This window comes from Vespula pensylvanica, chromosome 7 (genome assembly GCF_014466175.1).
Source record: "Vespula pensylvanica isolate Volc-1 chromosome 7, ASM1446617v1, whole genome shotgun sequence".
Taxonomy (NCBI): Eukaryota; Metazoa; Arthropoda; class Insecta; order Hymenoptera; family Vespidae; genus Vespula; species Vespula pensylvanica.
The window spans coordinates 3267817-3286517 of NC_057691.1; the positions used below are offsets into that span (position 1 = coordinate 3267817).

The following is an 18701-nucleotide window of genomic DNA, read 5'->3' on the forward strand; positions in this document are numbered from 1 at the left end:
TTCCGAATTTCATGCCGATAAAGAGGGACCATAAATTCTCCGAAAAAGCGTTGGCCCGACTCTTTGCCGGACTACTCTTTGCACCGGGTCCGTATCGTCGAGAACGCTTTATTGTTCGGCAAAAATTCTCTTTTCGAAAATTTGAAATATCCTAAATCTATGAATTCGTTATATTTCCAACCAATTCCAATAAAAAATATTCCTACGAATATACCATATACATCGTTAAATTAATAACTTACAAATAATTACAGTAATAGAATAAGTAATTAGAGCGATCAAAGGAATTAGATAAAAATAAAAATTCCATTCAATTAATTCAATTAGTTAATCAAGGTTCTTTAAGTACGTTGAAAAGATATTATTATAGAACGAGGGGAAGAACGACGTTCGCTCCCACGGCTTTCGTTCGGCCACTAAACATCGCGAAACAATAAATTTACTTTTAGAGTCACCCTCTCTTTATGGGTCTCTTAAACAGGGATGATATCCTCGAGGGGTAACCTAATATGTCACAGTCTGTTGCAGAGATCTACGCGTAAAACCAATCGCGATGGTCGAGGGTGGATTTTGCGACGAGGAAACGTGTCTAGCGAATAGAAAAAGAAAGAAAGAGAAAAATCGAGAGAGAGAGAGAGAGAGGGAGAGAGAGAGAGGGAGAAAGAAAGAGGGATATCCGAAGGGTTTAGATGGACTACTAATGGACTGATTCAATAGAAACGATCTGATAAACCGATCCCACATACATGAACATGATCTTCAAATCGAATTAAGAAGATCGTCGATTATTCAATTTGCCACGATTCTACATATTATACTTCTACATCTATACGAGCTATAAACTATTATAAATCGCGTAGAAAAATGTTCAAGCAATTAATAGAGAAATGAAATCATCGATATCGCGAAAACATTCTTACCCAATAATATTTCATTCGTCGAAGCATGAAAGAACGAATATTCTCTCTCGTGGCAAATCCTTTTCCTTTCTTACAAACTATGTTAGTACGATCCCATTCACTTTGCAAATTGCAGCGATCCGAAGCGTTAACATTCGAGCGCACTTCGCGAGCTCTATTTACGAGCTCTTTAAAGTGCAATTTTCAATGACTAACACCGTGATCTATGTACGATACCTTGTTACAAATAATTCGCAATGTCTACGGACGAGAATTATTCTTCTTGTATATTGGCATTTCGTTGTACTCATAAAAAACGAAAATGATATTTAGGTAGGTAGGTAGATAGGTAGGTATGTAGGTGGGTACTTAGGTGGCTCGATGTCTATTGACGAAAAAAAAAAAAACAATAAAAAAGAAAAAGATGAAAAAAAAAAAAAGAAAAAACGTCCACGTCTCTCTACCTAACGCAGAATAGATAGGACGTTGAGGGTAACGACATAAGATGAGAAAGCACGATGAAGCCATAAATTCCACGAGCTTCGGCCGGAAGACACGCGAGCCAATTTGCCCGAGACAAGCGAGCGATACGGCTCGCGTACGTCGAACGAGTGATAATCGTCGGCTTCGACGATTTTCGCAGGACTCTCTCTCTCTCTCTCTCTCTCTCTCTCTGTCTCCCTTTCTCTCTTCTTCTTTCTCTCTCTTTACCCTCTTCTGTTATCTTTAACCATTATCAAAAAGTTGAAAAGCTTCGGCCATCTTGTCGTGATCTTAACGCAACGAACAGCAATAATTACGTGAACCGCGTTGAAAAAAAAAAAAAAAAAAGAAGGAAACACGAAGAAAAAAATATGTGTACTTACACACACAAACACACGTGCGTAGAAAATTTACTTTACGCAGAAATGATCCAACGAATCTTCTTTTTTTTTCTCTCTTCTTCTTCTTCTTCTTCTTTTTCTCCTTCCTATGTTTTTTTCTTTCGCATTAACAATGTATATCTCGAAATGCGTATATCAAGAACGAACGAATTAATAACAACGATGATTCATCTGTCGTGTAAGTAAGTTTATCAAATGAGACAGAGAAAAAAAAAAAAGAGGAAAGAAAACAGAAGAGGAACAAAAACAAAACAACTCGTGGTCCTCTTTAGCGACCTCTCTAGCACAACGTACAACCGTTTACGGTCGCTACATGCGCGTAATACCTATAATCGCGGCCCGTATAATTCATAGTTGCGCTCGAAGCTATACTTTCCGTCTCGTTACGTGATCGGTGCAAACGCATCCTTTGTTTTCCATTCGCCGAAGGTGGGACGAAGTTAAAGTGACGTTTCCTATCGATGCCACGTGCTAAACTTCGAAATTTCCAAAACGAATCATCTTCTTCATCTTCATCGTCGCAGTATTCTTCTTCTTAGAGAAATAACAAAACTTAAAGATAAACGTAAATCAAAGATATATATACATACCCTATCAAAAATCATTCTATCGAAAACTCAAGCGCATCGGAAAATCTCCCTGGTCAAAAATTATCGTTAAATATATCAATAATATCATAATTCCTCATCAAGATAGTATAAGGAAGAATAAAATATACGAAATGAAACGGGAAACGAATGAACGATGATTTAAATTAGCACCTATTGAAGAAGGACGAAAGAGGAAAGAGGACGAAGTGGAGTAGGAGGAAAAGGGAGGAGGCGTTAAAATGAAGTCGTTAGAAAAGTTTGAGTCTTTCACCATGAGCCTTCTTCTTTCACGAAAGACCGCAGCACGCTCTGGTAATCGTTTACTTATTCCTTCGGAATATTATAACATCGGTGCGGCACGTCCGAGATTGGATCCTCCTCTTCTTCTTCTTCTTCTTCTTTCTTTACTCGTTGAGACCGCTTTAGCCAACACCTGCGTCCGCCGGTCTTCGAGATGAACGGGTTCACGGTCTGCCAAAGGTGATTTAGTAGCAGTTTGTTACCGCGGCGCCATCAGGAGGGTACCGCGAGTAGAACCGAGGAGGAAAAGACGGCACTAAGAAGAAGACTACGGACTCTCTTTACAAGCCACGTGTAAAACGCGAACATTTCTCGACCTACTCTTTCCTTCTCTCTTTCTTTTTTTCTTCCTTATTCGTACACGGCGATGCCTTTAAATTGCTTCCTCTCGACGGTACAATATTTTTCTTATCGATTTAAACAGGCACTAGCAACTAACTCGACGATCGACGCCGAAGATGAATTTCTGATCCGCGGAAGAGATAAAATAACATAAACGTACACGATGTTTCCTCGAGTCTGTTTATCATTCGTTCTTTCTAATTGGAATGATTGTTATCTTTCGATTATATACGTATCTATACATACACACACACACACATACATATATATATATATATATATATAAAAATCGTAATTAATGAATTATTAAACAAGTTGAGAATTGAAACTAGTAATTATAAAGCGATTTATATGGTTTATAATAAGCGTTAGTATATAATAAACGATCAAAGATTCAATTTAATCAAACGAAGGAATAGAAGGTGTAACCTCTTCGACGACCTACGAAAGACTGACGATGTTCGCTATGTACTCGCGTACGTTCGATTCATTAACAAAGATGATCTATGTAAACACAAAGAGAACAGAAGAAACGTTGTCTATTGAAGGTCGCAATGGTACGATACGAGCACAGATATATATTTCAAAACAAAAATAAATGTATGTATGGATGTGTATATGTGTCTGTACGTTACCAATGAATTTTTTTTATATGCCTAACTACCGATGTAACGGCTATGTTTTCCATATCGAGATCAACTATAGCGTCGATGTATCGAAAGGATCGAAGGCCGAGGCAGGTGTAAACGACTATATATATATATATATATATATATATATATATATTTCTCTCTCTCTCTCTATCTCTCTCTCTATCCTTCTTTCTTTCTTTCCCTACCTGCTTCTCGACTCTTCGGCGATCGTATCGATCAATTCGTGTGTCCTACTCGATCCTGTAATATGGATCGAAGAAGGTCCAACAAGCCTTCCTTACACACTCGCAATAAGATACCTTATAATTATAGAACCCTTGTAGGGCTTGTACGACAACGTTGTTTCTTCTTTGTCGAAAGAGAGAGAAAGAGAGAAGCAGAGAATTCCAAGCGTTTCTAACTCGTTTCTTGCAACTATCGACATTTAACAACGACGAGAGAGTAAAGACGTGGATAACCGTGATGCACTCGATTGACGTCTCCTCGATCGTTCTATATACCTTTCCGCTTAGAGCTTTTGTTTTTCTTTCTTCTTCTTTCCCTTCCTTTTTTTTTTTTTTAATTTCTCTTTCTCCCTCATTTCCCTTAGCATTTCTCCTAACAAATCCATAGATTTGATAAAAGTCGGATATCGCTTGATGGAAAGGGTTGAAACATTTATCATTCTCGTCAAAGTTTTTCTCTCTCCTCATTTCCCTTTCCTTTTTCTTTTTTCTTTTTTCTTTTTTTTTTTTTTTATTCCAACAGGTATATATGTATATAGGTAATACAGCTATATACCGTGTAATATTCTTTACTCTTCTCGATTTAAGACCATTCACTAAGATCTTCTAGAACTATTCTTTCTAACAGAAAATGTCGATAATGTTGTCTGTGCATAGTACGTGGACATTTATCTACAAAGAAGATTCTTGTTTCATAAATACTTATTTACAAAAGAAACGAAATGATATCGGACGGACAGATAGATATCTGTAAAGGTAAAGGAAAATGAAGAAAATAAAAAGAAAGAAAGAAAGAAAGAAAGAAAGAAGGTACGTTTTTAATCATACCGATCTACCGAATCGAATCGAACCGAATCGAACCGAACGATCGAAGATAAAACTTACGAATTAAGAATTTGGCAAGGAGTGTAGATAATCTTATCGATGAAAAATTATTATTATTACTATTATTATTATTATTATTATTACAACTTGCGAGAACGAAGAATGTTAAGGGTGAGAGAAAGATAAAGAGGCAGGAAACCCCCATATCAAAACAATAAGAGTTTCAATCGGGTATGTAGTCCCCGATGTTGTCTTATTGGTCGAAAGTGGGAAGGAGAAAAGGAGAAAAAAAAGAATAAAAAAAAAAAAAGAAGAACCTTTGGCAAGTAAAATAACCGACGAATCGTTCGATCTACCTTTCCGATCTCTTTTCGAGCAACGAGACCTCGTGCATCGCTCCATGAATTATTTACACTGACGTCCGTGACGTAGCCGTCTCGCCTCCGCGAATCTTTACGAAAAGAAAAGAAGAAGAAACCTGGCGCGCGCGAATATTATTACAGAAAGGATAATATAGCACGTATTGCACACAGACGTCGTCTTTATTTATTATTTCTTTCTCTCTCTCTCTTTCTCTCTCTTTCTTTCTTTCTTTCTTTCTTTCTTTATTTATTTTTATTTTTATTATGAAAGACGCGTCTAGGGAAAAGATGAGATGCTAAGAAAGCGTGTGATCCTAGTAATAATTGGCGTTGGTCATAAACGATCGTGGAAATCACCGTTCGAAATCGATGATCTTCCTTTCTTCCTCTTTCTCTCTCTCTCTCTCTCTCTCTCTCTTTAGTGATTTTCACAGAAACGTCCGTAACTAAATTGTAAATTTATGATAACAATGTTGCCCGACGGCTGGCCTCTGCTCGTTCCTTTTTTGCTAGCACATCGAACGATGCTGCTGCTGTTGCTATTGCTGTTGCTGTTGCTGTTGCTGTTGCTGTTGCTGTTACTGTTGCTGTTACCGCCGTCGCCACTGTTTTATATCGTTACGGGAGCTCGAACACGCAACTAGTAACTTCTTAATGCTCGCAACTTTAAACGCGGAAAGAGATTTAGTTTGATGCATCGGTGCATTTTTAGCAGTGAGTGCATTTTTAAAGCGTTATTCTTTATTATGATTAACGATAAAGATCTAAGTAAATTATTTGCTTACTTATCTACTTCTAATTTAAATGGTATGATTTGATTACGAGTCGATGAATGAAGACACGATTGATGAGGAACGAAGAAAAAATATCTCTCTCTCTCTCTCTCTCTCTCTCTCTCTCTCTTTTTTTTTGTCAGAGTATCTCCTTCTCTCTTTCGCGACTCGTCGTTCAGCAAATCGGTAGTCATCGGTATCGAGATCCTTCGGGCCTCCTTCTTGCCATCGTTTAAATGCTAATGTCGAGTTAATTTATCGTCCTACGATTTCGCCGGTTTACTTCGCGTCGGCGCTATTTACACGTTGATTCCACGTTGGAGCCTCGTAATTGAAAGAAAGCCGCCGCACGGGACCACCCGTGCAAGGCGGGCAATAAAATTTCAAATATACGGGGACGGGCCTTGAGGTTGTTTCGGTAGGTTGGTCTAGGAGACGAATAAAATTTCGTACCGATCGAACGACGTCCTCTATCCCACTCTTTCTTTTTTCTCTCTATTTCTCTCTCTCTCTCTCTCTCTCTCTCTTTCTCTGTCATTTCTCTCTTCCTACCTGAAGTTCGACGATAAACAGAAACTCCGCCTCCTTTCGTTGCGTACGAGGACAACTCTGGTAATGTCAGACAGAGACTAAATGGCGATCGGTATTGTGACGATTATTCTAAAAGAAAGAAAAAAAAAGAAAAAAAAAAAGGAATACCCAAATAGAAATTAACGAGATATAATCAACGTATGTCCATAAGTTTTGAGAATAATTAACATAATTACGATGATCGACTCTCTTGTTTACAATGACAATGTACAAGACAATGATCTACAAGACTTTTAGACAGAGCAAAGAACCGTGCGATAGTTTATAGGATCTTAACGAGAACAAAGTGAATAGACTAGGTGTATCGGTCTAAGTATACGCCGTTAATAAACACCAATCCCCTCTCTTTGTGCCTACCTACCGGCTTCTCTTCATAGCCGGAAGGCAACCGTGTCTATATGCTAATAGGAAGCTCCCGACATTTTCTACTTTGCGCCTTCTCTACCTTGTTCTTTCTTTCACGTTAGCGTTCGTTCTTTCCATCGTTTCTTCGTTCGCTCGCGAACACGATCGTTTACGGTTATTCTTGCATAGTTGGTATCTATATCTACTTTAGATGCATTATATGTTACCTAGGAGATATAGTTGCATAGGTATACCTAAGTACGTATAAATATTATAACACCATTTAAAGTAAGGATGTATGTAGGTAGATAGATAGATAGATATAAAATCGACCGAAACAAATTCGAGATGAAATCTCTTTCTCATTATTTGCCGTTTTATGAACTACCTACCTACCTACCTACCTACCTACCTACCTACCTACCTACCTAACTATCTATCTACCTACTAACCAAAGAAACGACCAAGAGCTACGTTCGCATTATTCGGTAACAGTTTAAGACTCACGCTAATTTATCGCACGACGTTAAGTTTATTAAAACGCTAATAAAATCACCAAGAGGCAAGAGACCTTACCTTTAACGCTCGCAAACTCCCTCGAATGAATGAACACTTACCTGGAAAAAAAAAGTAAAAGAAGATTAGAGAAAAAGAAAAAAGAAGTTTACGTGAAATCGATGTTGGATCTGACGGGGAGACGATAAAACCATGAAAGATGTAAACTCGCGTTTAAGGTACCTACGCCGAAAATAAAAAAAAAAAAAATAAAAAAATACGAGAAAGTTAAAAAAGCAAGAAGAAATAGGGGGAAAGAAAAAGGAGGGAGAGAGAGAAAGAGAGGGAGAAAAGGTGGGAGATTTGAAAGGGGTCACCTTTCCCAAATTAGAAGCGTTCGTAGAGTGAACGTGGTAAACGACTAGCCGGGCGATAGATCGGACACTCCGCCGCTAATTGGCTGCAGAATTTTATGTACCACTAAATTACTTCATGCAAATGCAGTCGCTTCCGTCCTTCTGCTTCTGCTGATACTCGAAAGAAAAAGAAGTAGAGAGAAAAAGAGAGAGATAGATTGAAAGAGAGTAGTACCTATATATACCTATTTTAGAATCTCGAGAGCGAGAGATGAGCTTACACCGAACGGTTCTCCATAAGATTTACAACGCTCTCATTATCCTAATGAAGACGTAACGTCTTAAAAAAGGGGCCTCGATTTTTGTTGAAAACCGATTGCTCGTACGAAAACTACTCTTTACCAGTCTCTCGTACTAAAATGCGAAAGGAGATCCCTTTCCCGGACTTTTGCTTTCTTGCCGTCGTCACGACGGATCATTAACGAAAATTAGGTGGATGACTCGAGGCTTCGACGTACAACGTCTTCTTCTTCTTCTTCTTCTTCTTCTTCTTCTTCTTCTTCTTCTTCTTCTTCTTCTTCTTCCTCGTCTTCTTTCTTTTCTTTTTTTCCCCTTCTTTTTTCTTAATCTCCCTTCGCTCATTCTTCTTCCTTTCTTCAACGACTCGCTGAATAAACGAGAACTCTTCACTCCGTTCGTTCTACCCCCTCCCCCATCACCCTTTTTATTTATTTAGTTATTCATTTTTTAAAAATCTGCTCGCTCCAAGAATGACTTTCAACCACATGCTTTGAATTAATCATTTGACGACCAACGATCATTTAACTCCAACGAATATCATTTTTATCTTCCATTGAAATAGAAAACTATAGTCCGATAACTTAATTTTATTTCCGATAATCCGATATAATCCGATAACGCGAGATATTACCTTCGCGAATGAAATGTTAAACAGTTAGATAAAATTTCTCTGTAAGGAGAAATACCAGGAAGATCACATAGATTTTATTTTTCTATACGTTGGCACAAGGTCGAGGGGGTGTTGCCCGTTTAAACTGGCCAGGAGTTATAACCAACCTGGCGATAATACTCGCTTTAATATTCAACGCCGAGACTGGGTAACAGATTTACGAGCGCTAATGAATTGGTAATCTAATCCTTCTTTTCCTCTCTCTCTCTCTCTCTCTCTGTCTGTCTGTCTTTCTTTTAGTTTCTACCTTGCGACAGAGCACCGTAATTTTTTCTCTTTTTTTCACCTTCATGAATTCTTTCACGAATAGTATATCCTACGTTCGCCCTTTCCCTTAGCCGGAAATCGTTAGCGTCTTCCAAAATAATTTGAAATTTGTCGAAGGATCGAAAGATGGTGCAGATACATATATATATATATATATTTTTTTTTATATACCTATACAGATATAAGTATAAAAAAGAAAGAGAAAAGAAACGGAAAGATGTGGATGAAATCAAGGAGCAAGAAAAGAGGAGAGGGAGGGAAGGTTAAAAAGAAGTGGAAGACGAGTAGTAGGGGAAGCCTCATCCGATAGCCGAATAAATTTGGATAGCTCCCTGTTTTGGCCCGAGGCCATGCTTGTGCCATGCTCGTGCTCCATGGTAGACTTTTTCTTGCACGCATACACATATATAAATAGATATATCTATGTATATATATGTGTATATATATATGTATGTATATATAGCACACCTATATAATCGGACCTTTCGTAACACGTTACGAGAAAGAAAGAGAAAGAGAGAGAGAAAGAGAGAACGAGGTAGATGGACCAATGTGTATCCAGCCTACTTCTTTCTCTCTCTCTCTCTCTCTCTCTCTCTTTCTTTCTATCTATCTATCTATCTATCTCTTTCTCTCTTCTTTTCGTCCTCTCCTCGCGCGATGGATTTAATTAAAAAACATAATTTAGAAGGGGGGAAGATAACAGGTAGCTTCTCTCTCTGGTGGGAACTAGCTAAGGCATCGCTGGTTCTAACGTACTCTGTCGGCCTCCGGTCACTCATGAATAAGATTATTAATCTCGTCTACCACCGAAAACTTACCTCCTTACCGTGACTCTTTCGTCTAATTTTTTTGTCGATCGAATATATCGAAAGAAAAGAGTAAATTGTCATGAAAAAATCATTCTCAAGTTTCCCTCCTATTTTCTCGTCTAGTGATCATAGTCTTCGATCGTAAAAAAAATCAAAACGTTGTTAAGACAAACGAATCTTATAAATCGTATCGAGATAATAAGAAATAGATACGTAGATAGTAAAGTTGAGAATCTCTGATCGAATTCGACGAAGATCCGACTAAGACTGGGAAGACTTAAAAATCCATTTGTCAGAGGCCCTGTCGCAAAAGGGCGTCGCGTAGCGAGATTAAAAGAGAAAGACCGACGAAGGTACCAGCAAGAAATAGCTACGCCATCTTGTCGAGAATACGATCGTCCTTCTTGAATTATACTTTTCGTTGGCTTTATTCCATCGCGTGTTCCTTTACAAATTCATTCCAGAGTCAAAAACTCTGCGGAGCTGGGATTTTGTTCTTAAGGCGCAACCACAGCACGAGAATGGTCGATGCTTTTGGTGTCAAATTTTTTTTTACAGGATCAAACCTTTTCTATTCTCTTTCTTCTTCTCTCTCTCTCTCTCTCTCTCTCTCTATATATATATATATATATATATATATATATATATTTCTCGAACGAACGAACGAACGAACGAAATTGAAAGAACGAAATATAACCACCACAGAATGAACACCATATGTTCGTGTTCGCCGCGAATAAAATTTCATCTATAGGTAAAAAGAAAAAAAGTTTCATCGATGTGTCTATAGAAATAACCCCCGTGACAAAAGGTAAGCGAGGCAGGCGCCGTTACCGCCGGTCACTGTGCGTTTTTTTCTTCTTCTTCTTCTTCTTCCTCCTCTCTTCTTCTTTTATTTTTTTGTTGTTATTTTTTCTTTTTTTGTTTTTTTTTCCACGATCCAAGCAATTATCTAAGAAAGACGAATAGACCACACGATCGCTCGCGGTTGGTTGCAATCACGGTACCAGCTATGGACTCGTGAAGAAAAGGAAAAAAAAAAAAAAAATAAAGAAAAAGTCTTCTTATCGAGACCCGAGTACTATCGCGTGGATGAAGGAGTAGTAGGTAATTGCTCTTATAGCCTGATAAACAAATAATTTCCTTCGAGCAACATGCGCGATAATATAAATAAAACGTTACTTTCTTACCGGCGTAGTTACTTTTTTTTTTTTTTTCCATATCTATCGCGTTCACGATCGATATTTATGTTCTTTTTTCCTTCTTTTTTTTTTTGTTTTTCTTTTAACATAAAAAACGTTCTTATATAAAATTCTTTTCTAAAAGATTGTATAAGAACTGTGAAAATGAGAATTGATTATATATATATATATATATATATATGTGTGTGTGTGTGTGCGTGTGTATATAAAACGAAAAAACCCAAAACGATATAAAAATAGGATTGACGAGAAGAAAAAAGAAAATTTCGTAGTAATTAATTCGAATTAGAAATCGGTAAGAAACATAAAAAAAAATATATACATTTTTCAATGAAAATATCGATGAAAAGAGAAGATGGAAGAACATAGATGATACAGGTGGAGGAGTTATAGATATAGTTATATTATATTTCGAGAGGTGCCCCAATACCGGCAACATACATAAGTACATAGGCAGGTGCTCCTCCAGCAGGGCAGCGGTCAATGGCTCTCTCGAGAACGTTCGTCACTTTTTACATGGAAACCAGAAAAGAACGTCGACTAATTTCGAAGGAAGCTCCATTACCATAAAAGAACTAACGAATATGAATTCGTCCTTTTTTATCTCATCTAATCCTTTCCAAATCCTTTTCTCTACTTAACTAAAAAAAAAAAAAAAAAAAAAAAAAAAAGAAAAGCGTATCATTTTATCTAAACGTGTTTTTATCGCCATTACTTTTTTATTCATCCATGTAACATACATATATATATATATATATATATATATATATATATATATATATACGTAGATATAAGAAATTATAAATAATCGATAAAATAACGACGAAAATATCTCCCTCATAGAATAACAGAAATTCTAACAACCACGAAAAAAGGAAAAGGAAAAAAGAAAAGAATCAAATTTTCGCACCTTTCGTGGTTATTCAAGTTGATTCGTAAAGGGTCGAAGAAGTTTGACAGAGACGTCGGATGTGGTTTGCCACAAGCTTTAGCTATGTAGTCACCCTTACGTTTTAGCGGGTTAGCACCCTCGCCGCTTGTCAGTCGGCCGTCCTGGCAACCCTCCTAGAACTGTACGTCTCGATGACGGTCAGCTGCTTACCTCGAACATTGGAACGCTTGAACGCCTACGATTTCCTTGCTTTATTTCGCTCGTTTGCCGACCTAAATGCCTATTCTCATTTTCTCTCTTTCTCTCTCTTTCTATCTCTCTATTCAATTTCACAAAAAAAATTCAGTACACAAGATTCCAAAAAAAAAAAAAAAAAGAAAAGAAATAAAAAGAAAGAGGAAAAAACCAACAAAAAAAAAAAAAAAGAATACGATTCCAACGAAAGATCTTCGTAGAAAAAGTAAAATCTCTTATGTTCGATATTGTTTCCTACATCGTCCAACGGTCGTCGAAGCCTTCCCTCGGGTCCAGTCTCGTGAGTCGACGAAGCAGGACGATGGCTCTTCTTCGACGCGCTATGAATCTCATTCGCCACACTGTCGGACCGTTTCGACACGCATCCATGCTCACGGTGGGCACGACTCACGCGCGCAAGAACCTCTCCGTACGCTTCACAAATTCACACTGGATTTATCGATGTCCGTCCAAGTTCAGAGGACATTACGAGATGCCTATTCGTTCTCTTCTTTTCTATTTTCTTCTCTATCTCTCTCTCTCTCTCTCTCTCTCTATCTTTCATCGTCTACTTTCTCAAGGATCAAATCAAAACGATAACTAATCCCAAGAATGAATAATTTTCTCTTTAATTCCAATATCCTTTATGTAACATGTAACCTATCTGATGATAAGTTCGGCGTCTTCGAAATATCCTTTCCTATCGTTCTTGGAAATAACGAAGAGAGGAAAGTCTCCTCGATGATTTTAATTTATGCGCGGCATAGCTGGAGGCGTTATTAGTCCTAGGTGGATATACGATGGGCGTGACGTCACGCGGCTAAAACAAAGGATCCTGCCGAGGAGCCCATCCCATGTCGGCTCTCTTTCAAGCGTGCCGACAGGACGGCACGAACCATTGGATCTTTTCTGCATCAGCGAAGGTTCGATGTTTTACGCTTCGCAAAGTTTCCTGCCCTTAAAGCGTTGCTTTTCACTCTTCCTTCTCTTTCTCTCTCTTTCTCTTTCTCTCTTTTTTTTTTCTCTTTTTCGACTATTCACCCCCGCATCCCTCCACCGTTTCCACGTTCATTAAAATATATGAAACTGTTTTCTTTTTATTTTTCTTTCTCTCTCTCTCTCTTTTTTTTTTTTCAGACAAGATAACGTCACGTAAGAAATTGATAAAAGTTTATAAAATTTCATTGACCATTCACCAGTAACTCGTTTACGATTTACGTTTTATAAACGAGACGTAAAACTCATCTAATACGAGAAGACAGAGAAATTAGAAAGCGCTACGAACCATTAATGTCTGACTACGAAAGGAAGTCTTGAGAGCATGCATAGGTTAAAACGTAGCTGCGTTCGTTTTAACTTATTCCGCTAATTACAGAGAACTTGACCTCTAACCTAAAAGCAAGTTTTAAAGAGATATATATACACACACACGTATATATATAAATATATATGTATATACCTCGTCGTCATAGTCTATATCATCTATCTCTAATCTACGATATCCTTTTGTTATTTAATCGTCCATAGTTAATTAGTGACATTACATTCAAACGTTTCAATTCGAACACTCGGATCAAACTAATTTACGTATTACATAGTCTTCTCCTTATTCCTATGAAAATTTCTTCTTTTCTTTCTTTCTCGAAAAAATAAAGAGGAGAAGAAGAAGAAGATGACGAAAAAGAAAAAAAAACATTGAAACAGAAGGAAGAAGACGAAAAAAAAGGGCAACGAAACGAAAGAAGAAGATAAAGAAATTTTGAAAGCTAATTGAGAGATGCCGTTGTCTCCGTAGGCCACTGTCACATTGTTCCGACGGATCAATACCTCTAGTCTACCTACAACCTGCACCCACCGAGCTTGAAGAGGGCGTGGCTCGTACACCACCAGAGAGATGCTCCCACTCTCTCTCTCTCTCTCTATCTCTCTCGTTGTCCTCTACCTCTTTCCCATAGCTTCCTCTAGGCACGCGGAAAAGGGAGGGAGTGAGATAGGGAGGTAGGGAGAGAAAGGGAGGGATTTAGGGATGTAGGGATGTAGGGAGGGATGATTTTGTCTTCAACCCTCGGAGAGTTACTCTTCGCAACGATTTCAAACGCCGAACCTCGTTGGATCTTCGTAAAACGTTTTTCTCTCACCCTTCGAGCGTTTCTATTCGTCGATGTATTATTAGATATAACACACATGTACTTCTTACCTACCTACCTATCTAGTTACCTTCTGTCTCAATTAAGGACGATGACGAGCGGAAATACAGTAACATGTCAAAATCTTATCATCCCTCTTACGACCTCCCCCCTCGTAAATGGCCTTGACATTCAATGGAAATAAAATAATCGAAAAAGTCCATAGTTATCATCGGTTCGATTCGATGGAAACATAGATATCCATATCGAAGTTAACAACCCTTGGGTGGGTGAACCCTACCAGGACACCAGGGTAACTACGAAACGATCCGTTTCCTATGCTATGGTCCGAGTTCTCTTTCTCTTTCTCTCTCTTTCTCGCTCTCTTTCTCTTCCACCACGATTCTCGATGGATACGCGTATTCGTTGTCTTTCGTCGTCGGTGTTGGTGCAAGGTCGAACGGTGTGGGGGCGTGTCGCCTCGATGGCGCCGGCTGCTAATGGCCGCGCGGCCTGCCAGACTTTAATTTCCTGCCGCTTCCGCGGACCCTTTGCCTTTACCTCTTCTCTCGTTCTCTCTCTCTCTCTCTCTCTCTCTCTCTCTCTCTTTCCTTTCTCTCTTTCTCTCTTTCCATCTCTCTCTTTCTCTTCTCTATATCCGAATCTACGGCCAGTGGGAACCCTTTCCAGCCTCCGGCCTTTCGGTAGCCACTGACGGACCATGCTGCGTCCTTCGACCCCACTGTTCTTCTTCTCCTCTCGCCGTAGGATGATTTGCATGAAACTGCTCTTGATGAGCTTCCTCGATTCGCCCCGGAGGTTCATTATCTAAAGTCTGCTTATTCCATGCTAACCGGCGTGGTCCTTTCCGACGATCGAGCGTAGTCCATCTTTTCGAGTTCGTCGCGTAGGGCTAATGAGAGAGAGAGAAAGAGAGGGAGAGAGAGAGAGGGAGAGGGAGAGAGAGAGAGAGAGAGAGAGAGTACCCCCAGACGTGTTCTGAACAAGGGATAGAAATAATCACTTGGAAATCGAGCTCTGATATTAATTGACTCGTCAGGTCTACCAGTTACAACGTATTGCTGTAGTATATGTAGGTATCGAATGGATGAAGACGTTAAAGTCTTGATCAAGGACATTAGATTCGAATGAAGCTTATATGACAATGATTTGCATAAAAGTGCAAGGTATTCGATAATCGTGATCATTCTTAAGTCGAATTACGTTATAGTTAGCGGCAACTTTCTGATCTTTTCCTAGCATAGGAGGGCCAATTTTGTGTCATTATATACCCTCCGGTATAAGAGATACTCTCTCGAGAATCGACTTCTTTTTTAAGTCGATTTAGAAAAGATTACGGGCGAACACGGCAGACCGACGCGACTGGTCTCGAGTAACTAATTCGTAAAGAATCGATGGAGGCTCGATTATCTTTAGCGTTGACTAACGTTGTCTTTTTGTTTTTCTACGATCGTTGCAGGATCATCCGGGACTACGAGGAACGCCACTGGCAATGTTGGCGGCACAATGCAACAAGCTGAGCAGCAAGAGTCCGCCGCCACTGGCGGACGCGGCAGTTGGCAAAGGTTTTCATCCTTGGAAGAAGAGTCCTCAGAGTAGCGGCAGCTCACCGCAACACTCGACGGGTGGTGGCGGAGGAGGCGGAGGAGGAGGAGGAGGAGGTGGCGGAGGAGGCGGAGGTGGAGGTGGTGGAGGGGGGTGTACGACGACGGGAGTAAGTCAAAGACCGACAGCAACGAGCAGCGCCGGTAGTACGAGCGGTGGTTACGCCCGAGCACCGGTCACTTCTTGCGCTTCAACGGCGCCACAATACGGTAGCGAGCTATATTTTCCTGGTACCGCGAGCGCGCAACCTGCTGGCGATCCGCATCACCACCAGAGCAGTCTCCTTGGAAAGGTCGAAGGCGCGACACTCGGCTCGGTATACGGTAGACACCCTTACGAGTCGTGGCCGTTCAACGCGATGCCAGGCGCCACGCACGGCGGAATAAAGGCCAGCGACGGCTGGTGGGATGTTCACGGTGCCACAGCCGCTGGTGGTTGGTTAGACGTTAGTGGCACCGTCGGCGTCGGAGTTCATGCCGCGCAAATGGCCAATTACTCGGCGGACTACTCTACGAGCCTAGCACTGGCCGGCAATCACTTACTCACTACGGCCACCACCGCCGGTCACAATCTACTCCAAGACACATACAAATCCATGCTACCCGGCGGCCCGCCCGGCTTCGGGCTTCATCATCACGCGGCGGCGGCGAGCGCCGGTGCCGGTGCTGGTGCCGGAAGTCCACAAGGTAGCGGCGCCGGCGTCGGCGTAGGCGTCGGCGGTGCCGCCGTTAGCCAGGCACCCTCGCCACGCTCGCAGAGACGTTACACCGGTCGTGCGACCTGCGACTGTCCTAATTGTCAAGAGGCCGAGAGACTCGGTCCCGCCGGCGTACACCTCAGGAAGAAGAACATCCATAGCTGCCACATACCTGGTTGCGGCAAGGTCTACGGAAAGACGTCCCATCTGAAGGCCCACTTACGGTGGCACACTGGTGAGCGACCGTTTGTTTGCAACTGGCTTTTCTGTGGCAAGCGGTTCACACGTTCGGATGAGTTGCAGCGGCACCTTCGAACCCACACCGGCGAAAAGAGATTCGCCTGCCCGGTCTGCAACAAGCGGTTCATGCGCAGCGACCATCTCGCGAAGCACGTCAAGACCCACAGCAGCAGCAGCAGCGGCAGCAAGGGCAAGGGGGGAGCGGGGAGCTCGTCGGCCGAGTCCTGCTCCGACAGCGAGGACAACGGGAGTCAGCAGAGTCCCACTTCCAGCTCGGTGCCGCCGCCGCAGCCGCCACCGCCGCAGCAGCAGCAGCAGCAGCAGCAGCAGGCTCAGGCGCAACAGCAGGCTCAGCAGCAGGCGCTGGCGGCGGCAGCGGCGGCCCAGGACACCAACAACACCAATTCCCAGACCACCACCACCAGTCTCGGCCATCAGCCGACAACACCCATGACCCCAATACAGATGACCCCGCCGCCTCTGACCGCACACCATCCCCACCACCCGCATCTCCCGCCTCTAATGCACCATCCGCATCATCACGCAACATCCGTACCGGCGGCCCATCATCCGCACGCGGGGATGAGCATGCACTGAGCCCGGTGGGGCCCGGAGCCGGTGCCTGCAGTACCTCTGCCGCAACGACCCTGGGCTCCTCCTCCTCCCTATCCTACCCCCTCAACTTGAACCTCATTCAGAATCACGTCAATGCCCACCCTCATCATCATCAACACCATCACCAGCAACAGCAACAACATCATCACTCCAATCCCTCCTCCCATCATCATCATCAACATCACCATCAACAACAGCAACAACAACACTCTCGACAAAACAATTCCTATTCGATACAACAAAATCCTGGTACACCTGGCTCGGCACAGACTCCTTCACCCTCCTCCCCTGCGCCTGTACATAGTCTTTAAGCCGATAACGATCCCTCTCAATCCTTTCGTTTCCTCGGAGAGCAGGAACGGAGGGAGCAGCCTGCCTCTCCTTCGGCCGCTCTGCACGCGAATTTTGCCGACTTTGTTACTTGTAAATACTATAAATAGTGAGTGTGCGTGTGCGTAAGAAAGACAGAGAGAAAGATACCGCGTGCGAGAGAGCAAAAGAGAGAAAGAGACAGAGATAGAGAGATCTATATATATATAAATATATATATAAAATGATATATTAACTATGCGGTGTAATGTAAAATAGATATACATATATGTATGTAGGTATGCACTGTCGCGCTGTACGATACACACAGACACGAGTCGTCCTCGTCGTCGTCGTCGTCGTCGTCGTCGTTCCCCTCTCCCCCCGTCATCATCCTATTTACTTACATTTTGCCCGATTGTACGGCGAAGAGAAAGATAAAGAAGGAAAAAAAAAACAGAAAAAAAGAAAAAAAAAATTATAAAAAAGAGGACGCACGCGCGCGTGGGCGACGTTCGGTCCAAAGCACGATGCACTCCGGACAAGTTCCAATCGCGGTGCCGAGATTGGCACCAAGGATAATTAACGAATTTTCTTGTTAAACCTATCATTTTGTTGTAGAAGCGAACTCCCCGAAGGTCTTGCGTTTGGAACTTGAACTCGGACGATGCCCCATATCAGCTCACCACCCTTTCAACGTAATAAACATACTATTATTAATGAATTAATTAATTATTATTAATGTATTATTATTATTATTATTAATATTATTATTATTATAATTATTATAATTATTATTATTATTATTATTATTATTATTATTATTAATTATTATTATTATTATTATTATTATTATTATTATTATTATTATTATTATAAAGATTATAAATTCATTTTAAAGAGATAAAGAGGAAATAAATAATGCTTTTGTGAGTAACCAAAGGGTTTCTTTCACTTATATTTCTTTATTCCCTTATGCAAACGTCCAACATGGATATCCAAACCATCCTCTCGACCCCTCTCTATAGTCTAGTACCAGGAAGATGTAATCTTTGGAAATGATTAAGCGTTT

General features: G+C 40.9%; 1 protein-coding gene across 6 annotated transcripts in view; it reads left to right on the forward strand.

The window, feature by feature from the left end:
• LOC122630310 (transcription factor Sp9-like) overlaps positions 1–18420 on the forward strand; it is a 99049-nt gene extending 80629 nt beyond the window's left edge. For 4 of the 6 annotated variants that reach the window (XM_043814677.1, XM_043814678.1, XM_043814674.1 and 1 more), the window contains exons 2-3: positions 15623–16700; positions 16769–18420. In XM_043814677.1, coding sequence (XP_043670612.1) covers positions 15656–16700; positions 16769–17631 — 1908 coding nt within the window. In that variant the 5' untranslated portion in view covers positions 15623–15655 and the 3' untranslated portion in view covers positions 17632–18420. Of the gene's footprint in view, positions 1–2611; positions 2686–3332; positions 3573–15622; positions 16701–16768 lie in introns of those variants that run through there. The other 2 variants (XM_043814680.1, XM_043814676.1) reach the window with 2 other exon arrangements.
• Positions 18421–18701: the final 281 nt, after the last annotated feature.